The sequence below is a fragment of the Sturnira hondurensis genome, unplaced genomic scaffold (assembly GCF_014824575.4).
Source record: "Sturnira hondurensis isolate 20B ecotype Veracruz unplaced genomic scaffold, ASM1482457v3 Scaffold0014384, whole genome shotgun sequence".
NCBI classification, from domain to species: Eukaryota; Metazoa; Chordata; class Mammalia; order Chiroptera; family Phyllostomidae; genus Sturnira; species Sturnira hondurensis.
Genome location: NW_028087015.1, coordinates 26277631 through 26297458, shown reverse-complemented (window position 1 = coordinate 26297458; position 19828 = coordinate 26277631). Strand labels below are relative to the sequence as shown.

Below are 19828 nucleotides of genomic sequence, written 5' to 3'. Positions count from 1 at the left end.
GACATTCAAATCAAGGTTCAAATCAAGGTTTAACTTAAGATTCAAATCAAGGTTTTTGGAAGACAAACAGCAGTTGCCTTACAATACTATCAACCATGAAAATTTATCCTTTTAAATAAAACTATTTATTTGCATGCACTTTTGAACTAGCAGTCGGTATAAAGAAATAAAACATCTGATACTAGGATTTCAGTGTATACATAATAAACTTTTACTTTTTCCAATTGTTAACTTTTTGTGTAGAACAGCTACAAGAATTCATGCTTTGGGGCTTTGAAATTACCTTAGCAATGTTTTACATGATCGAGAATCTGGATCAGAGTATACTTGGGTTTTTTTCATTGCTATCTGTCCAAACCAAGTTAAGACAGTACAGACTTATCTGATTATATTTTGATAGTAGTTTGCACTATCTTTACCTATTACTATCTAGTACCTTTACTTTCTTTACCTATTTTATATTGTTAACGTAGAATCATCTGACACTTACCACATTCTCAAAAGTAGGAGATTATAAAGTTTATCTTCGGTATTGTTTCGTGGTACAGCCATAAGAAAAGGCTGACCAAAAAGTGAAGAACCAGTATGGTGGGTATAACTTGAGTGTCTAAATTTTTCTCTTAGGCAAACAGGAATAATCACATGCTCTGTATCTTCTGTCCTATTGATGTTAATTTCAAACCTACAAGGACAAAACTACCATAAATTCTGAAAACTTTTATGTTATTCTTTTGAATTTTCCTCAAGTAATATTTTACACAATGAATTTTATACTTACACATAAATTTCATCCCGCTCTATAATACTACTAAGGTTTTCATCCATTGCGAATATTCTGTGAAATCTATGATTGAATATATCAGTAACTATCATCTAAAAAAAAACAACATATTTCTATTGAGCTGGTTTTACAACACTGCAAAACTGAACTCAAACTTATGTACTTCAAACCCAGAAACATCTTACCTTATCTGCGGGTACTCCTGATAAAGCAGACAATGCTGTACAAAGATCAAGTATGTTTCCAATTTTGGGCACAACCACTTTGTACTAAAACACAAAAAAATTATAATGAATTGGTTACTTTGCAAAAAAAAGCTCAGTAGGTGAGAATGCCTCAAGTTTGCTTCCTCACATTCACTATGCAGTTGGCTCAGTGTCTCCAATCTTACCACCACCCTTGGTGACAAGGTCCATATGGGTTATTTGTACCTTATGTTCTCAGTTTTCCAGTCCAGCAAACTTGGCATCATCTTTGAATACTCTTCAACATTTTCACCTCCTATGTTCAACTGATTCACCTTAATGTTAAGAGTTCAAGCCCTTATCATCTGTCATCTGATCATAGCAAAAACCTCTTCCCTGGTCTTAGCCCACCCGATCTAAGCCTTTCCAATCCAATCTTTGCACTTGCCAGTCTTCCTTCTCAAATATAAATCTGGCCACTTAATCTCTCTACTTCATGATCCTTAATGGCTCCCTTAATCTTTAGGGTAAAGTCCAAACTTCTGACCATGACATCAAGGTTCTTTGTGATGGAGCTTCTGCTCACACTATTATTTACCATTTTCCAAAAGTGAGTCATGTCCTCTCTCTTTTGCCATCAGCTCTTTGTACATGCCTCCTTCTTGGTCTATAATGCTTGGATTTCTACCTTTCATGTGCTTAAAACCTAATCATCCTTCAGGATTCATACAGGAATCATCATCAGTTTGGGTAGGTTATTCTTTGTGTGTACTCACATAGCACCTAGTCATAGCCCTTTTACCACTGTATGAAAAACTTTTTGAGAACAAAGACTAAGAACACCTTTGTATTTCTAGCACCTTGCAAGTACAGCGTTTACTATATAATAAATATTCAATACAATGAACTTCAATGACCTAAAAAAACTCCAGTGATGGAAAAACACACGTTTTCCAAATTAGCTAACTCAGCTAATTTCCCTTTCCTCTCTAGCAGGTTGAAGCACAGGACTACGAGGCTGTCATTTGTATTTGTGTTGTTACTACTTCAAAGTGGAAAAAAATCCTAATTCATCTAGGCTGTCCATGGCTTTAACCTCCACAAATTTATATTTTTGGCCATCAAGTAAGAAAACAGGTAACTTAATGAAGTCCACATTGCTGAAAATATAATCCATAAATATAAATAAATCAAGTTACACTCACCTTACAGGATAATATGTAACTTGAATGTAATCTATATAATATAGATTATTTTATATTATTGGCATAGGAGAGTATGGCCTTTAACAAAGGTACTGTAGAGAAAGAATATCTACATTTATTTTTTTGGTGTTGTTAATAAAATTTTTACTCATTGTTTTATATTTTTCTTATTCTATTACACTTATTGGCATATATTTGTAAATTACAAATGAGAGGGGCAAGGGTGCAGTTTAGTATTGCTACAGTTTTTCTGCATTGAAAAATGGGTTAACAACCTTATACACATGTGAATAAATGTGAACACATCCCCTGGTGGGAAAAAAACAATAACCCAGGTCTCTACTGGCCCTGCTCATGGACAAGGGCAAGGGCCAGTCTCTCTTGCTCTCCACAACACTTTCAGCACTGCTGGATGAAATACTGACATGAGGGTACCAAATTTAATGAGTTCAGGAAGGAAACAAAAAGCTGCAGCAAAAGAAATGGGTGAAATTTGCTTTACTGAGTAAATAACTAGTCTCTACTAAACTTTAATTACTTTTAATGAAAAGACCATATTTTTATAAACATTTCATACACTGTACCCTTGCTGACAGTAAATCCAAACAGTTCCACTAAATGAATGATAACATCAAATTTGTTCAAAGTTTACCTTTTGAATAGATTTCATGAATATTGCTATGGGCTTAATTGTGTCCCCTCAATATTTCTATGTTGCCCTTGCCAGATGGCTCAGTTGGTTGAAGCACTATCCCGTACACCAAAAGGTTGCGGGTTTGACCTCTAGTCAGGGCACATACTTATTAGGTTGTGGGTTCAATCCCTGGTTGGGGCGCACACGAAGTCAAATGAATGATGTTTCTCTCTCATATAGATGTTCTTCTACCTCTGTTTCTCTCTCTCCCTCTCTTCCTTTCTCTCTAAAATTAATAAACATATACTCAGGGAGGATTAAAAAATACAAAACAACAGAGCTTGTGTATGTGCTTTCTCTCTCCTTGTTGTGTGAGGACACACTGAGGAAGCAGCTGTCTATAGACCGGGAAGAGAGTGCACTAGACATCAACCATGTTGGCTCTCTTATCGTAGTCTTCTAGGCTTCAGAACTGTGAGAAAACGAATTTCTGTTGTTTAAACTACTTAGTCTATGGTAATTTGTTATGGCATCCTGAGTACATTAATACAATTATTATGTTCCAGCAAACTGTACTATCTGGCTGGAAGCCTACACTGAGGATCTTTAGTAAACAATCTTCTGTATTAGGAAGCACATTGCTTTGTTTACCAGAGCTTTATACTAAGCAGGTGTCCAATACATAGATGAATGAATAAATTTTTTGAACACTACTACTGCAACGGAACTCCGATCATGAGGGCTGGAAATACAAAGATTTACAAAGTCCAGATATAATTACATATCTTCAAAGAACTCATGGTCTAGAGGAGAAAAGATCAAAGTATAAACCACAGTCATAATGACATTTGATAAATGCTCTAATAAGAATTTAGGGGAACAGAGGTAGAAGAAGGAACTACTTTTATAGGGTGGGTCAAGTGTCAGAAACAAATTAGCTGATAACTAAAAGAAGACAATACAGTGCTTTGCTCCACAAAATGTAAAATAATCCAATTATAACACTAGGAAATGAAATCAGGCAGACAATTGATATTAAGCCCTAGCATAGGGCTCTTGAATAAACAATATTTGATATTTCAAACTATTAAAAGATTAGTCAATTATTGAAGGGTGTATTTTTAGTCTATATTTCTACTTCTCTTCCAAGTTCTTAAGATATATAAAAAGTACATGTATTTAAATTTACCATTATTTTATATAATGAATCAAAATAGGAATTAGTTCTACTTCCAATAACAACTAGGAAAAATTATACCTAACATTAAAGAAATTTAAAGCTGGGAAATAATACTATGTTAATAATCTTTGTAAGCTAATGTTCACACTAACATTGTAAAATCAAACCACTTCCCATTTTTCTTTGATAAGAAAAAACCTTTGAGAATTTTGTTTGTACATGACAAATAATGATACTTTGCATATTGCTCACCCTTTCAAGTTTCTAAGAAGTTGTACTAATTTCCAAAATATCTACCTTATAAAATCTTACACAAACTTATTATTATTAGACTGTGCTGTGGCATAAGAAATAAATACTAATTTTTTATAAAAAATAGCAAATGCAAAAAAATAATCATTACGTACCTGCATAGGCTTGGTAAGTGGGTCCATTCTAACTAAATAAACTTCCAAGGTACGTTCTTTTTTCATGGGTAATGGAAGTGTCAAGTAACAAAAAGGATCAAATGTGACTGAAATCTTAGCACATTCAGGACAAACTAGAGTTGATTTAAAAAGGCCATGAAATATATCTACTATGATAGAATCATTTCTTTTTAAATGGTTTTCCCAGGCTTCTTCAGCAACTACCTATGAAGAAAACACACACATATTACACAGAGATATCACATTATTAAAACAATGGTGACAAGATCATTACATTTACCTTATCTGGCCTTCCATCAGCATCTTTTAATTGTATATATGGTTTTTTCCTAATTCTATTCAAATCCTCATGTAGCCCATCTAATAGGAAAGCTAACAGTTCCTGACAGTCCTGCTGCTGGTATCCAGAGAACTGAGGTGCAAAACGTCCTACTTGTGTCTGTAAGAAAAGCAAAACTATGAAATCAGATCCGGGGACAAGACTGATTAAAAACAAAGCAAAACAAAATACGTAGTCAATTCTCATTATTCATGAATTCCACATTTGTGAATTACCTTCTTGCTAAAATGTATTTAAACTCAAAATCAACTAATGGCATTTTTACAGTCATTTGCAGATATATTAACTATATAAATACATATAATTGTATAACTAAAAATATTTTTAAATAACTAATATGTTAGAAATGCTGACCTGAGGAAAGAATAAGGAAAGCATATAGTAAAGGTTCTTTATACAAATAATTGGCAACCACTATAAGATTAAAATTCAATAATATTTTTGGGTAACTAGAAAAAAGTTACAAAGATCTCATTCAGATTCTGTGTATAAAAAGAGGATGAATCCAACAGAGATAACAGGAATATTCATGTTGGCATATAATGTCCCTAGTCTTTGCAGCACTATGTATATTTTTAATGAGACTAAAAAACTGTGGGAGAAAAAAAGTCACATATCAAAAGCAAATTCACACAATTTAAAAAAAACAAAATCTAGCAAAATGAAACTCATGAAACTAATCATGGGTAAGGGTTGAGAAATGGTTTGTCTGAACTAGTTTGTCCAAAGTTTAGAAAGTTATGCAGAAATTTCTTTATTGTTGTTTTTTATTTTTAAAGAACCAATAGTTAATAAAATGTTATGTAGATGTTCTATATGAATGTCATTTAAGATGTTTGTATAAAATGGCTGAAAAATGCTTATGCTCTTCAAAATTTTAATGATGTTAAGCTACTTGAGATTTTATTGATTCTAAGAAGTAACCACTTTGAAAATTAGAATAAACTTAAAAGTTGAAGAATTATACATAACATTTGATAATTTTTCATTATATCATCCCTTTCCTTCCTACTCCCCAGAGACTTTTAAAGACATTTTAAAACTAATCATCTGTCCCATAGCCCGGCTAGAAATTTAATACCACAAATAATACTGTTTATCTACTTACGTGCTACAAAACCACTGCAGGGCTACAAACCACTGTAATAGCTATGACTGTTTACCCTTTCCCCCCAAAGCCATTTTTGTCCTCTTGGGGGTGATATAGCCATCTCTGAAAATATAATTTACTAACCTTAAAGGCTCTAGGTGTGACGTAGCTAAATTTTCCAGACCACATTTGCTTGATTAATTCAGCGTAAGATTTAGCTATTTCACCTCTCATTCCTAAGGGATTGTCAAAATTCAGTTCTTCTTGATACTTATCATTGAGGAAATATTCAGTAAGTGGAGGTGTATTGCTCAAACACTGCAAAGAATAAAATGTATTTTCAAGTCAAAGTAACCACATGTTAAACATGTTAAAAATTGAGAGAAACAAATTGATTTGCTATTACAGAGAAAAATTTAAGTGATAGCCTCTTGCACTAATAAGTAACTGATCATATAAATGCTCAAATGATGCACTCAACTATTCATTTCCCAAATTTCAAATCAATTATTTATAATAAATGATAATGCTAATATTTGTTGCTGTAAATTCTGCATTAATTTTAACCACAGCAAACTACCTGTTAACTGGGAGGGAAGCTCAGAGTTTTCTTTCCTTCTTTTACTTGATTGGTAGAAATTATGGATTGTCTACTCATCCCAGGCACCTGCAAATTAGCCTCAGTAGGTAAAAACTGAGATAGAGTGCAAGCACGAAATTAACTTAAAAAAGTATTCACTGCTTTCATTGTTAATTCCTTATCATAAAAGAGCAGCTTTTAAATTTTCCATTTGGTCTACCACTTTTAGATGAAATAGTACACATTAGATGAACCTAAGAAAATAAACTTTTGTTATGTGAATTCTGGCTGTGTTCTTAATTCTTCAAGCTCTTCTTCAATATCATAATCCAATTTTCCTTTATGGCAAGATTAAAACTATAAGCTACTTCTCCAACTCTTTTCCATTTTGAGTTAAATAATCTAGGATTTAAAATAAACAGAAGTACAGTTTTTCTACAATATTTTATTTTGGTTTTTAAATTTAATCTTTATTGTTTTTTTTCCATTATCATGTAGTCCCCTTATACCACCCTCCCCCCAGCAATCCCCACACTGTTGCCCATGTCCATGAGTCCTTTTTCCTTTTCCCTCAATCCCTCTAGCCACTAACGGCTCCCCTCCACCACCACTAGCTGTCATCTGGTCTCCATTTATTAGTCTGTCTCTGTTTTGCTTCTTAGTTTGGTTTGTTCATCAGATTCTACATTATGAGTGAAATCACATGGTACTTGTCTTTCTCTGACTGGCTTATTCCACTTAGCTTAATGTTCTCCAGGTCCATCCACATTATTGCAAAGGGTAAAATTTTCTCTTTTATGGCTCAGTAGAATTTCACTGTATTTCAAGATGGGATAATTTAAAGTTGATAATAACATACAATATAAATCCACTATAACTTTATCATTTAGAGGTCTAGAGTCATTAAGTGGAATATATAATGAATGACATAGACATACAGTCATATAGGTAACTTATGGTTTGCTGCAGGAAGGTATCTATCTTAGAGTCAGGTGGCAAAGTACTTTAAGTAAAGCTGGTTGTAGGTAGAGTAGTAGAAACCCACTCTTATGAGAACTTGAATTTACATGAATGGAAATCAGAGGTTTTCAGAGATTGCTCACCACTCATTTGGATTAACTTACATAATCTTGATAGCTATGAAAGGTTCAGCCCACTGAGTTCATGCTGATAACTGGGATGCTATGAGCTCTGACTATATACCATGTACTGTTTGGCTAAACATCTGAAATTAAGCATACTCAATTTTTTGAAATAAATTATTGCATTCTATTTTGTGGCTTCAATTATAAATCAGTTTATGTTTACTCAATTAACCATAATATCTATTTTGGTTTTTTTTATATCATAAAAATAACACTGTCCAAATTGGTAGTCGGGTCCCTATGTCAAGGCAAAAGGGAAGGGTGTTTATAATATGAAATTTGTTGTATAATTCTTAAGCTATGAAAATAACATAAACAGTTAAAAATATTTGGGGCAGGCTATATAAGCTTTAAAATCATTAACATGACATTTTCAGCAGAAAAAAATTTATGAGAGCAAGTAGAGGTAGGTTACAATACAGGAGGCAATTAGGGAAAGGGTACTTTTCTGTTTTCTTAATTCCTTTTAAACCTCAACCTTTCATAATGTTACATGCCCCCTGAGTTTCATTTTCACTTTTCCTTTTGATTGTTCTCTTATAAACCTAGCACTACAGATAGGGCCAGACAACCAAGAATATACCATGGCTACCCAGGATATAAATACCATCACTTAGAAGTATTATCTGATTTAATATAAAGAGGATCAAAACTAATAGTCAATGAAGCAAAGGGGAGGTCAGACAGCATTTCCAACAATCATCAATTCATTTTTCAAATCCTTACACTTGATCACAGCTCAGGGTTATACTAAGAATATTCCACTACTGTCTGTAACACAGTTATACAAAGAACTCAATTTATGGCTTTACAAAACACCTCAAAGAACCTAGTTGTGCAAAAATAATTCTTGAATGTCATTTTCACTTATTCACATGTATCCTTATCTTGCAAAGAGTTTCCAAATATAATTAAAATTTTCTTAGTTTTCTAGTAGCATCCAGAGTGATATTTCTAAAATTTACATCTAATCATGTTCTTTGCCATAAACCCTTTAATAGCAATTTCAGATTAAAACCCAGCTCTTTAGAAGAGTCTATCTTTTCCCACCCCTCATCCCAAGCCTCATCTCGTCAATACTTTCATTTTTAAAAACTCCATCCCAGCCTTAGTTGATTACTTGTGGCTCCATGGCTCCATGCATTCTTAAGTTTGCAACATTACTCTATGTAAAATGTCCCTTCTTTGTCTTGCTTCTACTTAGCCATCAAGATTCATGTATCCTGTCTGGAAGCCTTCCTTGACCCCCTTACAGTACTTCCTCCTGTATGTTTCCACATTGCTTAGCACTCACTTTCATTACATCATTTATTTTATAATACACTGTAACTTCAGTTTTTAGTTTGTCTGTCTTGCCAAATGGACTGAGACCTTCATGAGAGCAGAAATCATGATATACTTTATGTCTTCAGCACTGAGCACCCATGTCCCTTGGCATTTAGCATGTGCACAATAAATGTATGCTTGATAAAAATGTTTTTGCCTGTATTTACTAATGTATTTATCCTCTTGGTTTTTTTACTCTCTTCTTTCAGTGTTTGGCACAGAGTACGCTAATACTAAGTGAGGCAATAACGTATTTGCTTATAATAAATAATAGCAAGTTTCTTCAAGCCTGTCTATTTGAACACTATACCAAGAGAAGAACAGCACCTATTACCCCCCTTTGTTTGACTTTCATTCAATTCCCTATCATCTCTGTAGTGTGTCCACTTGGATTTTTAAAATGTCCCTGACACAGAGACTAGAGTTTATTTTCATAGTGACACATGCCAGTTTGTAAGTGAATATAATTACAAGCAAAACAACAACATAACACAAATAGTTTTAATGATAAATAAATTCCCATCAAGATATCATAACCAATATATTTTGAGATAAATCTTATATTTAAACTGCTAAGTCCTAAATGGCCCCCAAAAGCACACTATTTGAACATGTTTCAAGAAATTCACAAGGTACATTTTCTAAAAATGTATACAAATACTTATATAAATACAGAACTTCAACAGACAGTTTAATTGTTCTACTAATGCAGAGATCATAATAGTTTAACAAGTTAACTGATGTCAGACTGTTCTTCCTCATCTTGAAAATACCATTTTCTTCTTGAAAATAGCATTATTTTGTGGTTAGCACACAATGCAATGTGCAGATCTTGTATCACAGAAATGTACATTTGAGATGAGTTACTATATTCTTGAAATTATATAAAGACCAATTAAAATATTAAAAATTCTCTTATAATTTTTGACATAAATTTCATGGTATAATTGGAATATAGTTAAAACAACTAAAATATTTCCGTGCCCCAGGTGATATCAGTATTAAATATCATCACTCTGGTAGAAGAAGGAAGGCAGTTTCTTACAGTTGTTCATGAAGCTTTATTTGTAATTTATGTAACTCATTATTCAATATTTTAATATGAGGCTGTCTTAGAAAAACAGTTTTGACAAATATAAGATTATTGGATATGTAGCCTGTTGCCATTAAATATATTTAAGAGTAATTTTCATTAGTTCAATAATAAAAATCATGACCAGAGTTTGAAGCATCTCTCTCAAAGATTCTTCTACTATAAAAAATATCACTTTTCTATCTAGGACTATTTCCCAAACAATTCCTTTCTTAAGACATACTTATATCAAAATTCATACATGTGTGGACACAAGAACTTTCCTTTTTAACTTTGTGAGATATTTTGCTGAGTAATATAATATGGACTAGAAATCAGATGCAACGTGTTTTGCCTATGCAGATCTATCTCTTATTCTCAATGCTTCTTAAAACTGTAAATAGAACAAAACTCATCCATTCTTAACATGTGTTTTTTCTTAGCAAAAACTGAGAATAGACATGAATGTATCACAGAAACAAAATAAATTATGTAAACGTTATTAATGTTATTTTTGTAGCTACTTATGAGTTTTGTGACACTCCATGGGTCACTTATCATTTTGAACTTCTCCTTTGTTAATTCATTTGATTTCAACTGCCTGACACTGACAAATGCTAACTCTTCAATATTATAGGGAGAACTAGCTCTTATAATTCATCATGAAAAAAAATCCCATCCACATATGAATTAATATGCCCGATCATGCAATACACTACCTTACACTACCCATTTTGTTTATATCATAGTTAGGCCTAGAATTGGTCCTAAAATTGAGTGGAATTTGGTCAAATACCATGTTAAAAGTAAAGCAATAATCAGTTTAAAGAAAAAGATTCTGTACCAGTTGTTATAATTCTTAACGTAAAAGACAAAAAAATTACATTAATGAACAGTAAAATATACTCTTTAACTAGGCTAAATATTTCTTTTTTATTTTTTTATTTTTATTTATTTTTATTTTTAATTTTTTAAATATGTTTTATTTAATTCTTGTTCAAGTACAGCTTTCTGTCTTATATTCCCAACCCTGCCCTGCCCTCCGCCCCATGCTCCCCACCTCCCTCCCCTTTCCACCTCCCCCCCTTAGTTATTGCCCATGTGTCCTTTATACTTGTTCATGTGAGTCCATTCCCTTTTCCCCTATGATTCTCTCCCCTCCCCCCCCGGACTCTGTTAAATATTTCTATATTTAAATATTTTTATGATCCCTAGGTAGGTTAATAATGTACAAAACTGAAAAGAGCATTTGAAGATCTAAGAATTAAAAAACTAAATTTCATATTTATTATATGGTAGACTTTTGGCATTCATTCATTTAGCCTTCGTGATTTAACAACTAGTTGCATAACTGGAAGGTTCAGGATGTAAGATGTTATGAAAAGTTGCTGATTCATAAGAAATGATGAGAGGGCTGGTATATATGTGAGCCAATCATTTTGTGAGCAGACATGACTGCTAAGTGTTCTTCAAAGTGGCTTCATGGTTCTCTACTTGTGTTTATACATGCATATAAAATAGAAACTCTAAGTAATGAGTATTCTTTTTTTAATATAGAAGCCCCACCCTCTTTTTTAAAAAAGATTTCATTTATTTATCTTTAGAGGGGAAGGGAAGGAGAGAGGGAGAGAAATATCAATGTATGGTTGCCTCTCCTGTGTCCCCTGCTGAGAACTGGCCTACAACCCAGGCATGTGCCCTGACTGGGAATCGAACTGCGATCCTCTGGTTCACAGGCCTGTGCTCAATCCACTGAGCTACACAATCCAGGGCAGTAATGAGTATTCTTAAATGTTGATTTGAATTAGGATCTGAAGACATATTCTTTGGTTTAATGTATTAAGACTGAGCCTTAATGTACTCCTCCCCTTATTACAATGTGCTTATTCCTTTTTTAAAAAGAGTTTATTTATTTATTTATCTTTAGAGGGGAGGGAGAGAAACATCAATGTATGGTTGCCTTTCCCCTGCTGGGAACTGGCCTACAGGGAACGGGCCTGCAACCCAGGTATGTGCCCTGACTGGGAATCAAACTGCGATCCTCTGGTTCAAAGGCCTGTGCTCAATCCACTGAGCTACACAAGCCAGGGCACAATGTACTTACTCTTTTAACACTCATCACAGCACCTCTTATAAATGTTACCTCTTAGCACCTCAAGGAAGAACTAATACTCCTTCCTCTGGGGAAACTCTATATCTTGAACTCACTTATACTGAATTTATCTTAAGAGCAGAGTCCATGTCTTATTCTCCTTTGTACCTCAGGATCTAGCTACAGTGCCTGGCACATACCTCGGTAAAGTACTGAATGAATGAAAACTTGTATGGTATGAAAGGTTAGAAGCAGTCCTTTCAAGAGACTGAGAGCAGAAGGAAAACACTTGACTGAAGAAATTTGAATTGAACCCTGTTATATAATTATAACCTATCTAAAAGCTCTCCAATTCAAAATTAAAAGTCCAAATAATGCCAGAAGAGGCTTACCTAATAAGGAAAATAACTAGTATTGTGAATGCCTCCAAAACTGTCAAGATAAATCCATGTAAATAAAAGATATGTCAAGAAAAAATAGAAATATATTTTTATGGAGATTCTTTCCCCCAAATCTTCAATCTGGAACAAAACATAAAAATTCTAAGGAGAATTCTTTTAAATAACAAATGTCTCATTGAGCAGACGTTCTGCTATATAGTTCAATGTATACAGACCTTTAACCACTGCTACCATGAGAATTTTTAAATGTATACGCCATTCCACTATTTTGTAATGTTTTAATTCTCTATGAGAAACTCTCTAGTTATAAATTTTCATCTTTAACCCCTCTTAAAGTTAGAATATTGTACAAAATAAAATTCTCTTTCATTCTTTAATTACTTGGAAAAGCTACAGTGCTTTGCACATAACCTTTCCTTATACACACATGCACAGATCCCGCTGCTGGTACATTATTTTCAAAAACTGCCCTATTAAATAATCTTCATCAATAAAACCGATGTTTCTAGAGCTCTCTGAAAAAAGTGACCCATAGTCTTAATTTTGTATTTCACGATAAAGTTCTACATAGTTTTTTTTAAAAACTAATGAAGTGAAATAAAGTTCTACCATATTGTCAAATCTCAAGTTGGTAATCAACATGTTTTAGGAAATGAATAATTAGTAGCCATCCCAATAATTTGTAATGAATCTGGAATTTCCCCAGTACCTGGAAAATAGCCAAAGTAATCCCCTTCAAAAAGAGAAAGTTGTCTTTTGTAATGCTGAATTTGAACCACTCCCTTTCTGTTCAGGTGCTCCAGAAGCCCAATTTTCAAGTGATCATGTATGCTCACTATTTTAGTAAACCGGTAACTAGAACAGGAAAGAAAACAAACTTAATTTTTTGATTACCTAAAGCCTTTGAGTTGCATAACTCATTCTGTAACTGATCCAAATGTAATGCCCCTCAAAACTTTTTAATAAAAAGTAGCTACACCTCCAACTAATCAATACTAAAAATAAAAACCCATTATAAAATGAGGAAAACATTTTATTATGATTTAAAAAATAAAACCTGAAGTAATCCATGGTTCAAGTAACCTCAGAATATCCAAAATGATTATTTCTAGATTTTAAGATTAGATGAATAAAGAATTCTCATATTTGCCATGTTACTCTTTTTCAATTTGTCACAATGACTGTAAAAATATTCTGAACAAGATCTATATGATCCTGAAGCATTCTGTTAATATGGGGATACTGGCTATAGTTCTGTAATTAAATAGACGAAGCAGGAAACTATATAAAGACTTTTACAATGAAGAACTACAAATAGAAGCCTGGCCCTTCATCAAGAAGAATTTAAAAATGAGTTCTTTTTAAGACATCTGTTTTATCTTTTGTTACTTTTTTCCCTCAGAAAGGCAAATCTCAATATATTTGTGAGATCAATCCAGAAGCTTCACCACCTATTTTGAGAGAGCAAATAAAACCATAGCCCTGGTTTTCTATTTTGCACGGCCAAATCTCTCTTCAAGTTTTCTTTAAAGAACATATTTAGGTAAATAAAATATGTGAACATAAATATCCTTTTACTTATTTATTAAAATATATTTTATTGATTAGGCTATTACAGTGGTCCCATTTTTCTCCCCTTTATTCTCCACCACCCTGAACCCCCCCGCCAACCAGCATTCGCACCCTTAGTTCATGTCCATGGGTCACACATGTAAGCTATTTGGATTCTACATTTCCTATGCTATTCTCAACTTTCCCCTGTCTACTTTGTTCCTTATTTTAACTATGTTTACCCCTCCTCCGACTAGTCGGTGAAAAGAGAACTGCATATATTCTACTTAAAATACTGGAATTTTATATAAAGTAGTTTTAAATGCAGCATTTTTGAACTGAACAGGAATGTTGTAACATTATAAAATATATCATTAATATGGTCAATATATATAAGGCATGAATAAAATTAAACTTCATTTAAAGTTCCTGCTGTCACCCTCCTCTTCAAAGTCTACGGAATTTCTTCTCTACGCAAAACTTGAATTCAATAAAGAACATTATAAAAACTCTAGAAAATATGAGAACTAATAGGAAATGTTTTGTTGCCCAGCAAAGAAATGCCAGTGTTCCCTGCCCCCCTTCATCTAAAGAACTGAGGAAGGAGGATTCTAGGTATGTCGAAAAGACTAGTCTGTTCTTTGTCATGGGTACATCATGTAACTAGAGATATCGGTGTTAAAAAGCCACATTATGTAAAGACCACTGATTTCATTTTAAAACCTAAATGAAGAAACTGGACAGAAGAACCACTTTCAATACAGATAAATCTGAAAGCTTCTATGAATAATGATTACACCAACGACAGTGCTATAAAGTTTCTGGTATGTGTATTTCAATAAGGTTTTAAAATTACTAAACTATAACAGCAATTGTCTACTTTCTTTCCTTTTTTCCAGTAATGGGGTATTTAATGAGGGATTTTAAGTTTAGATATTCACTTCATGGGAAGCTGCTAAAACCAAATGGTCCTAATAATATTAATAAACATCAGTGTAAGTTATATTTATTTTAAAATCTAAAGCTTATGAATTCAATTTTAATGTTTAGTATCTTATCTACTGTCCCATTAATAATGCAAAACTGGCTAATAGTGAAATGAATGTCAATATTTTAGGTAGGCAAGATAGTCAAAAAGTTTAAGAAAAAACAACAGTTCCCCATCAGGATGGAAGCACAGGATGGAACCCCTACTTCCTGGCACAACCAACAGGAGGATAACAACCAATCTAAAATCTATAAATAACCAAAAACGCCAGAAAATCAAACTGCATGGAACTTTGACAACCAAGGAATTAAAGAAAAAATCATCCAGAACAACTAGATTGGTAAGGCAGCAGACTGTGTGGGCGGGGCTGGATGAAAGCAAAACTGAGACTCAGAGCTGACTGTGGACTTCGGGCAGTTGCCATGGTGGGAGAAACTCCCAGTGTCACACAAGAGTTGAAAAGTGGGCTAGAGCCGACAGGTGGGCCAAAGTAATGTGGCCCAAATGAAAGAACAGAGCAAAGCCTCAGAAAGAAAGCTAAGTGATAAGGACATAGCCACCCTATCTGATGGAGAATTTTAAAGCCCTGGTAATCAAAATGCTCATAGAACTGATTGAGCTTGGTGGAAAAATGAAAAAACAAATGAAGGATACCCAAAGTGAAATAAAGCAAAATATTCAGGGAACCAATAGTGACAGGAAGAACACCAGGACTCAAAGCAATGATTTGGAACAAAAGCAAGAATATAAACATCCAAACAGAACAGAATGAAGAAACAAGAATCCAAAGAAATGAAGAGAGGCTGAGGAATCTCTGGGACAAGGTGAAATGCTGCAATATCTGAATTACAGGGGCACCAGGAAGAGAGGAAGAGCAAGAAATTGAAAACTTATTTGAAAAAATAAAGAAGGAAAACTTCCCCAATCTGGCAAAGAAAACAGACTTCCAGGAACTCCAGGAAGCCCAGAGAGTCCCTAAGAAGTTGGACCCAAAGAGGAACACACGAAGGCACATCATCATTAAGTTACCCAAGATTAAAGATAAAGAAAGAATCTTAAAAGCAGCAAGAGGAAAGGAGAGAGTTACCTACAAAGGAGTTCCCAAAAAGCTCTCAGCTGATTTCTCAAAAGAAACCTTGCAGGCAAGAAGGGGCTGGAATGAAGTATTTGAAGTCATGAAAGGCAAAGACCTACATCCAAGATTATGCTATCCAGAAAAGCTTTCATTTAGAATGGAAGGGCAGATAAACGGCTTCCCAGAGAAGATCAAGTTAAAGGAGTTCATCATCACCAAGCCCTTATTATATGAAATGTTAAAGGGACTTATCTAAGAAAAAGAAGATCAAAACTATGAACAGCAAAATGACAACAAACTCACAACTATCAACAAAGGAACATAAAAGAAAAACAATGAAAACAAAAACTGAGCAAACAACTAGAACAGGAACAGAATCAGAGAAATGGATATTACACAGAAGGATTTCAGTGAGAAGGGGTAACGGGGGAATAAGGGAGAAGCGGTACAGGGAAGAAGTGGCATAATTAGTAAGCATAAAATAGATGGGGAGAGATAAAAATGGTATAGGAAACAGAAGACTCGAGTTATATGCACAACCCAAGGACATGAATTAGGGGTGGGGATTGCTGGAGGGTTGAAGGGGCAGGGTGGAAGGGGAATAAAGGGAGAAAAATTGGGAACTATAATAGCATAATCAATAAAAATACTTAAAAATAAGGAAAAAACAATAGTTCTTTATAATTTTGTGTGTTCAGTCTCTTGCCCTTAATATTCAGTAAAAAAAATTTTAAATAAATGACTATTAAGAATTGTGTGATTTGTTAATCTTTTAGTTCTCCTGTAGAGGCATGCAGGAGGAAAAAGCTTTTTTTAAGATTTTATTTACATGCTTTTAGAGAGAGGGGAAGGGAGGAAGAAAGAGAGGGAGAGAAATATCAATGTGTGGTTGCCTCTCATGGGCCCCCAACCGGGGACCTGGCCTACAACCCAGGCATGTGCCCTGACTGGGAATCAAATTGGTGACCCTTTGGTTCACAGGCCCATGCTCAATCCACTGAGCCACACCAGTCAGGGCATTAAAAGATTTTTAAAAGTTTAAGTGTTTTATCACATTCTTTAAGAGAAATCACTAAGTCACACACAGTTCTCTATCATTTCATTACCCTAGGCCTATATGCAATAAATAGTTAAGGTGAGTTGAAAAGGAAATTTAAAGACCATCTATATGAACAGCATGAACCATAAAGTCTCTTGATTAATTTCACAATCAAAAATAACTTTAAATTTATCTAAATAATCACTCAACAAATATTAAGAACAAAAGATTATTTCAAGAGTCTCAAGAAATACAGAAGTAATGTTCTTAATTTTTTTCCGTTCCATTCACTGAACTCATTCAAGGAACTATTTGCACGGCTGTGGTGGAGTATGCTGTGTGAAGCTGTTATTGATGCAGCAGCCCAATCCATGTGCTATAGGTCAGTTACACTGGTGGAACCTCAACTGTAGTATTTCTTGGACTTTATATGTATTGGTAGGTCTCTGACCCTTCAGTTGCAGTAAGTAAATATATATATTATGTGCTATAATTCTTTTTAGAATTAATGTGCTCCTCTGGAGTTTAAGAAAGCTCCAGAAATACCATTAATCTGGTACTGGTCAAGCTATAAACATTGCTGGCAAGTTTTTCTAATGCAGTATTTCTCGAACCATTTCTATGTGGAAGTACCTTTTGTTTTAAAAATTTCCAAATTGTCAAGACTGAGATACTTCAGTAAAAACAGTAACAATGAATCACTAGAGAAATAAAATAATAAAAAATACCCCCCCAAAGCTCCATTTTTAAAATTAGATTTAATAGATGTAAAATTATCCTGTCAAACTGTTATAAAAGTTTTGGATCACTTATCTTAATTTCTATACTTATTTTATTTCTGACAAGCACTGTCTCATTCATAGACACATTGTGAGAAACAATGTTCTAATATACTTACTATTATCTGAGAGAACACCGATCATTGGGGTTATAAAATAAAACCAAAGACAGTCTCTACTTTCATGATTCTCACTAAGGAATAAATATTTGTCAATAAAACGAGAGAGAAAAGGGTGGGGTGGGGGAAATGTAGGGAATTAAACTAATGAAGAGGAGACACTATACATAAAGAGGCTTGAAACTTAATTCCAAAAATATTCAGTTTTGGCTAAAGAGGTGAATAGCGTTTAGTTTGAATTTTATACTTTAGGTGATGTGAATGGGTTTTAAACAAGGAAGTAACATAATCATGTTTTCATTTGAAAGCAATGACTCAAAGCAGTCTTCTAAATGGAAGGGTGCAAGATAAATGATGGAACAAAGAGGTGATTTCTAGGTGTATTTCAATAGTTCACATCAAAGATGCTCAGGTATTCAAACAGTGTACTGACAGGAGAGGAGAAAATAAATGGAAGTGATATTTAAGAGGCGGTAGAATGAGCAGGACTTGCACCAGTAAGTCTCAGGTTTTTGACATGAGTCACTGGGTGGATGGTTGTACGTACAAGGGAATGTAACAAAAGAATGAGGTCTCTGTGGAAATATGCTCAGTCTTACTGAGTTCCAGTAACTAAGGAGAGAGAATTATGGTTGAGACAGATTTGTGACTTGTCAGTTCTAAGTAGACGTCAGCTTCTCAAAGGTAAAGAACCCAGCAAACAGTAGGTCAAAAGTAACCTTATAAAAAGCAATTTCTACGAGGTGGTATGACAGTCACAGTGATAACATAACAGCAGTTAACAGTTGTGTCCTGCTTACTGCGTGCCAAGTGCTTTACTCTCATTTAACATGAGGAGACTGAGAAGCATCACATCCAAAATCACACAACTAGTAAGTGACAGAACTAGGATCTGAACCCAAGCTGTCAGTACTACACTTAGTAACACAGTACACCTATCTTGTTGTTAACGATTTCCTTCTAAATTACTAGTGACATTTTGTCCAACATTTCTTTTTTTTTTCTTTTGAAAACAGTTACTGAAATCCTTCTTCTGGCCAAGTATATAATGCTCAGAAAAGCCCTGGTCAATTGCTAAATATTGATTTATAATACCTCAACTATATACCAAATCTGTAAAAATAGACACACACACATTCATGCATATATGAGGAAACCAAAACCCCCAGAATTTATTTATAAAAAATTGTGTATTTATTCACACTAGTTTATGGAAGCATCTTGTTTTATGGGAGCCATATATTTAGCATAAACTTAAAAATGATTTTCATGTTCACATGACAATGTTATTAAACTAAATCTCAACAAACTATACACTTAAAAATGGTTAAAATGGTAAATTTTGTTATGTACATTTAACCAAAATAAAACATTTTAAAGCATTTTTTGTAAGTTGATTAGTATAATTTTGAAGATCGGTTTTCTAAGAATGTTCTGAATAACAACCCAGTTTTAACTCATTAATTAACTTGTCTTAGTGAATAATTAAGTCACTTAAACTTCTCTTGCCTCAATTTCTTTATGAGTGAAACAAAGATACCTTATGCCCTTACTCAAACACTGCTGTGAAGAGAAATTAAGAAACAGCAATATGAGAAACTGTGCACTATGAAAAGAAGGGTACTGTTATTATCAGAGGCCACAGGTCCGTTACTGAGCTGTTAATATTTTCATGAGTTTATGAGAGTTAGTAACTTATTTTAAATATTATTAATTAAAGCAATGGTTTTCAGTAACCAAGTCACTGACCCGTACCTCTGCCCAGTATAGTTTACAAATTATTGTACGGAGGTGACTGCTAGCAGTGAGCAATGAATT

The 19828-nt window shown here is 33.8% G+C and overlaps 1 protein-coding gene across 5 annotated transcripts in view; it reads right to left on the bottom strand.

Annotated features, from left to right (window-relative positions):
• Positions 1–19828, bottom strand: part of USP15 (ubiquitin specific peptidase 15) — a 116653-nt gene that overhangs the window by 12916 nt on the left and 83909 nt on the right. For 3 of the 5 annotated variants that reach the window (XR_005068929.1, XM_037063050.1, XM_037063052.1), the window contains 6 exons: positions 5988–6161; positions 4694–4852; positions 4393–4617; positions 967–1050; positions 779–873; positions 491–682 (listed from right to left, as the gene is read on the bottom strand). Coding sequence is in view for 3 of the 5 variants with exons in the window: in XM_037063050.1 (XP_036918945.1) it covers positions 491–682; positions 779–873; positions 967–1050; positions 4393–4617; positions 4694–4852; positions 5988–6161 (929 nt within the window). In the remaining 2 variants the exon portion in view is untranslated. Of the gene's footprint in view, positions 1–490; positions 683–778; positions 874–966; positions 1051–4392; positions 4618–4693; positions 4853–5987; positions 6162–13168; positions 13315–19828 lie in introns of those variants that run through there. The other 2 variants (XM_037063053.1, XR_005068930.1) reach the window with 2 other exon arrangements.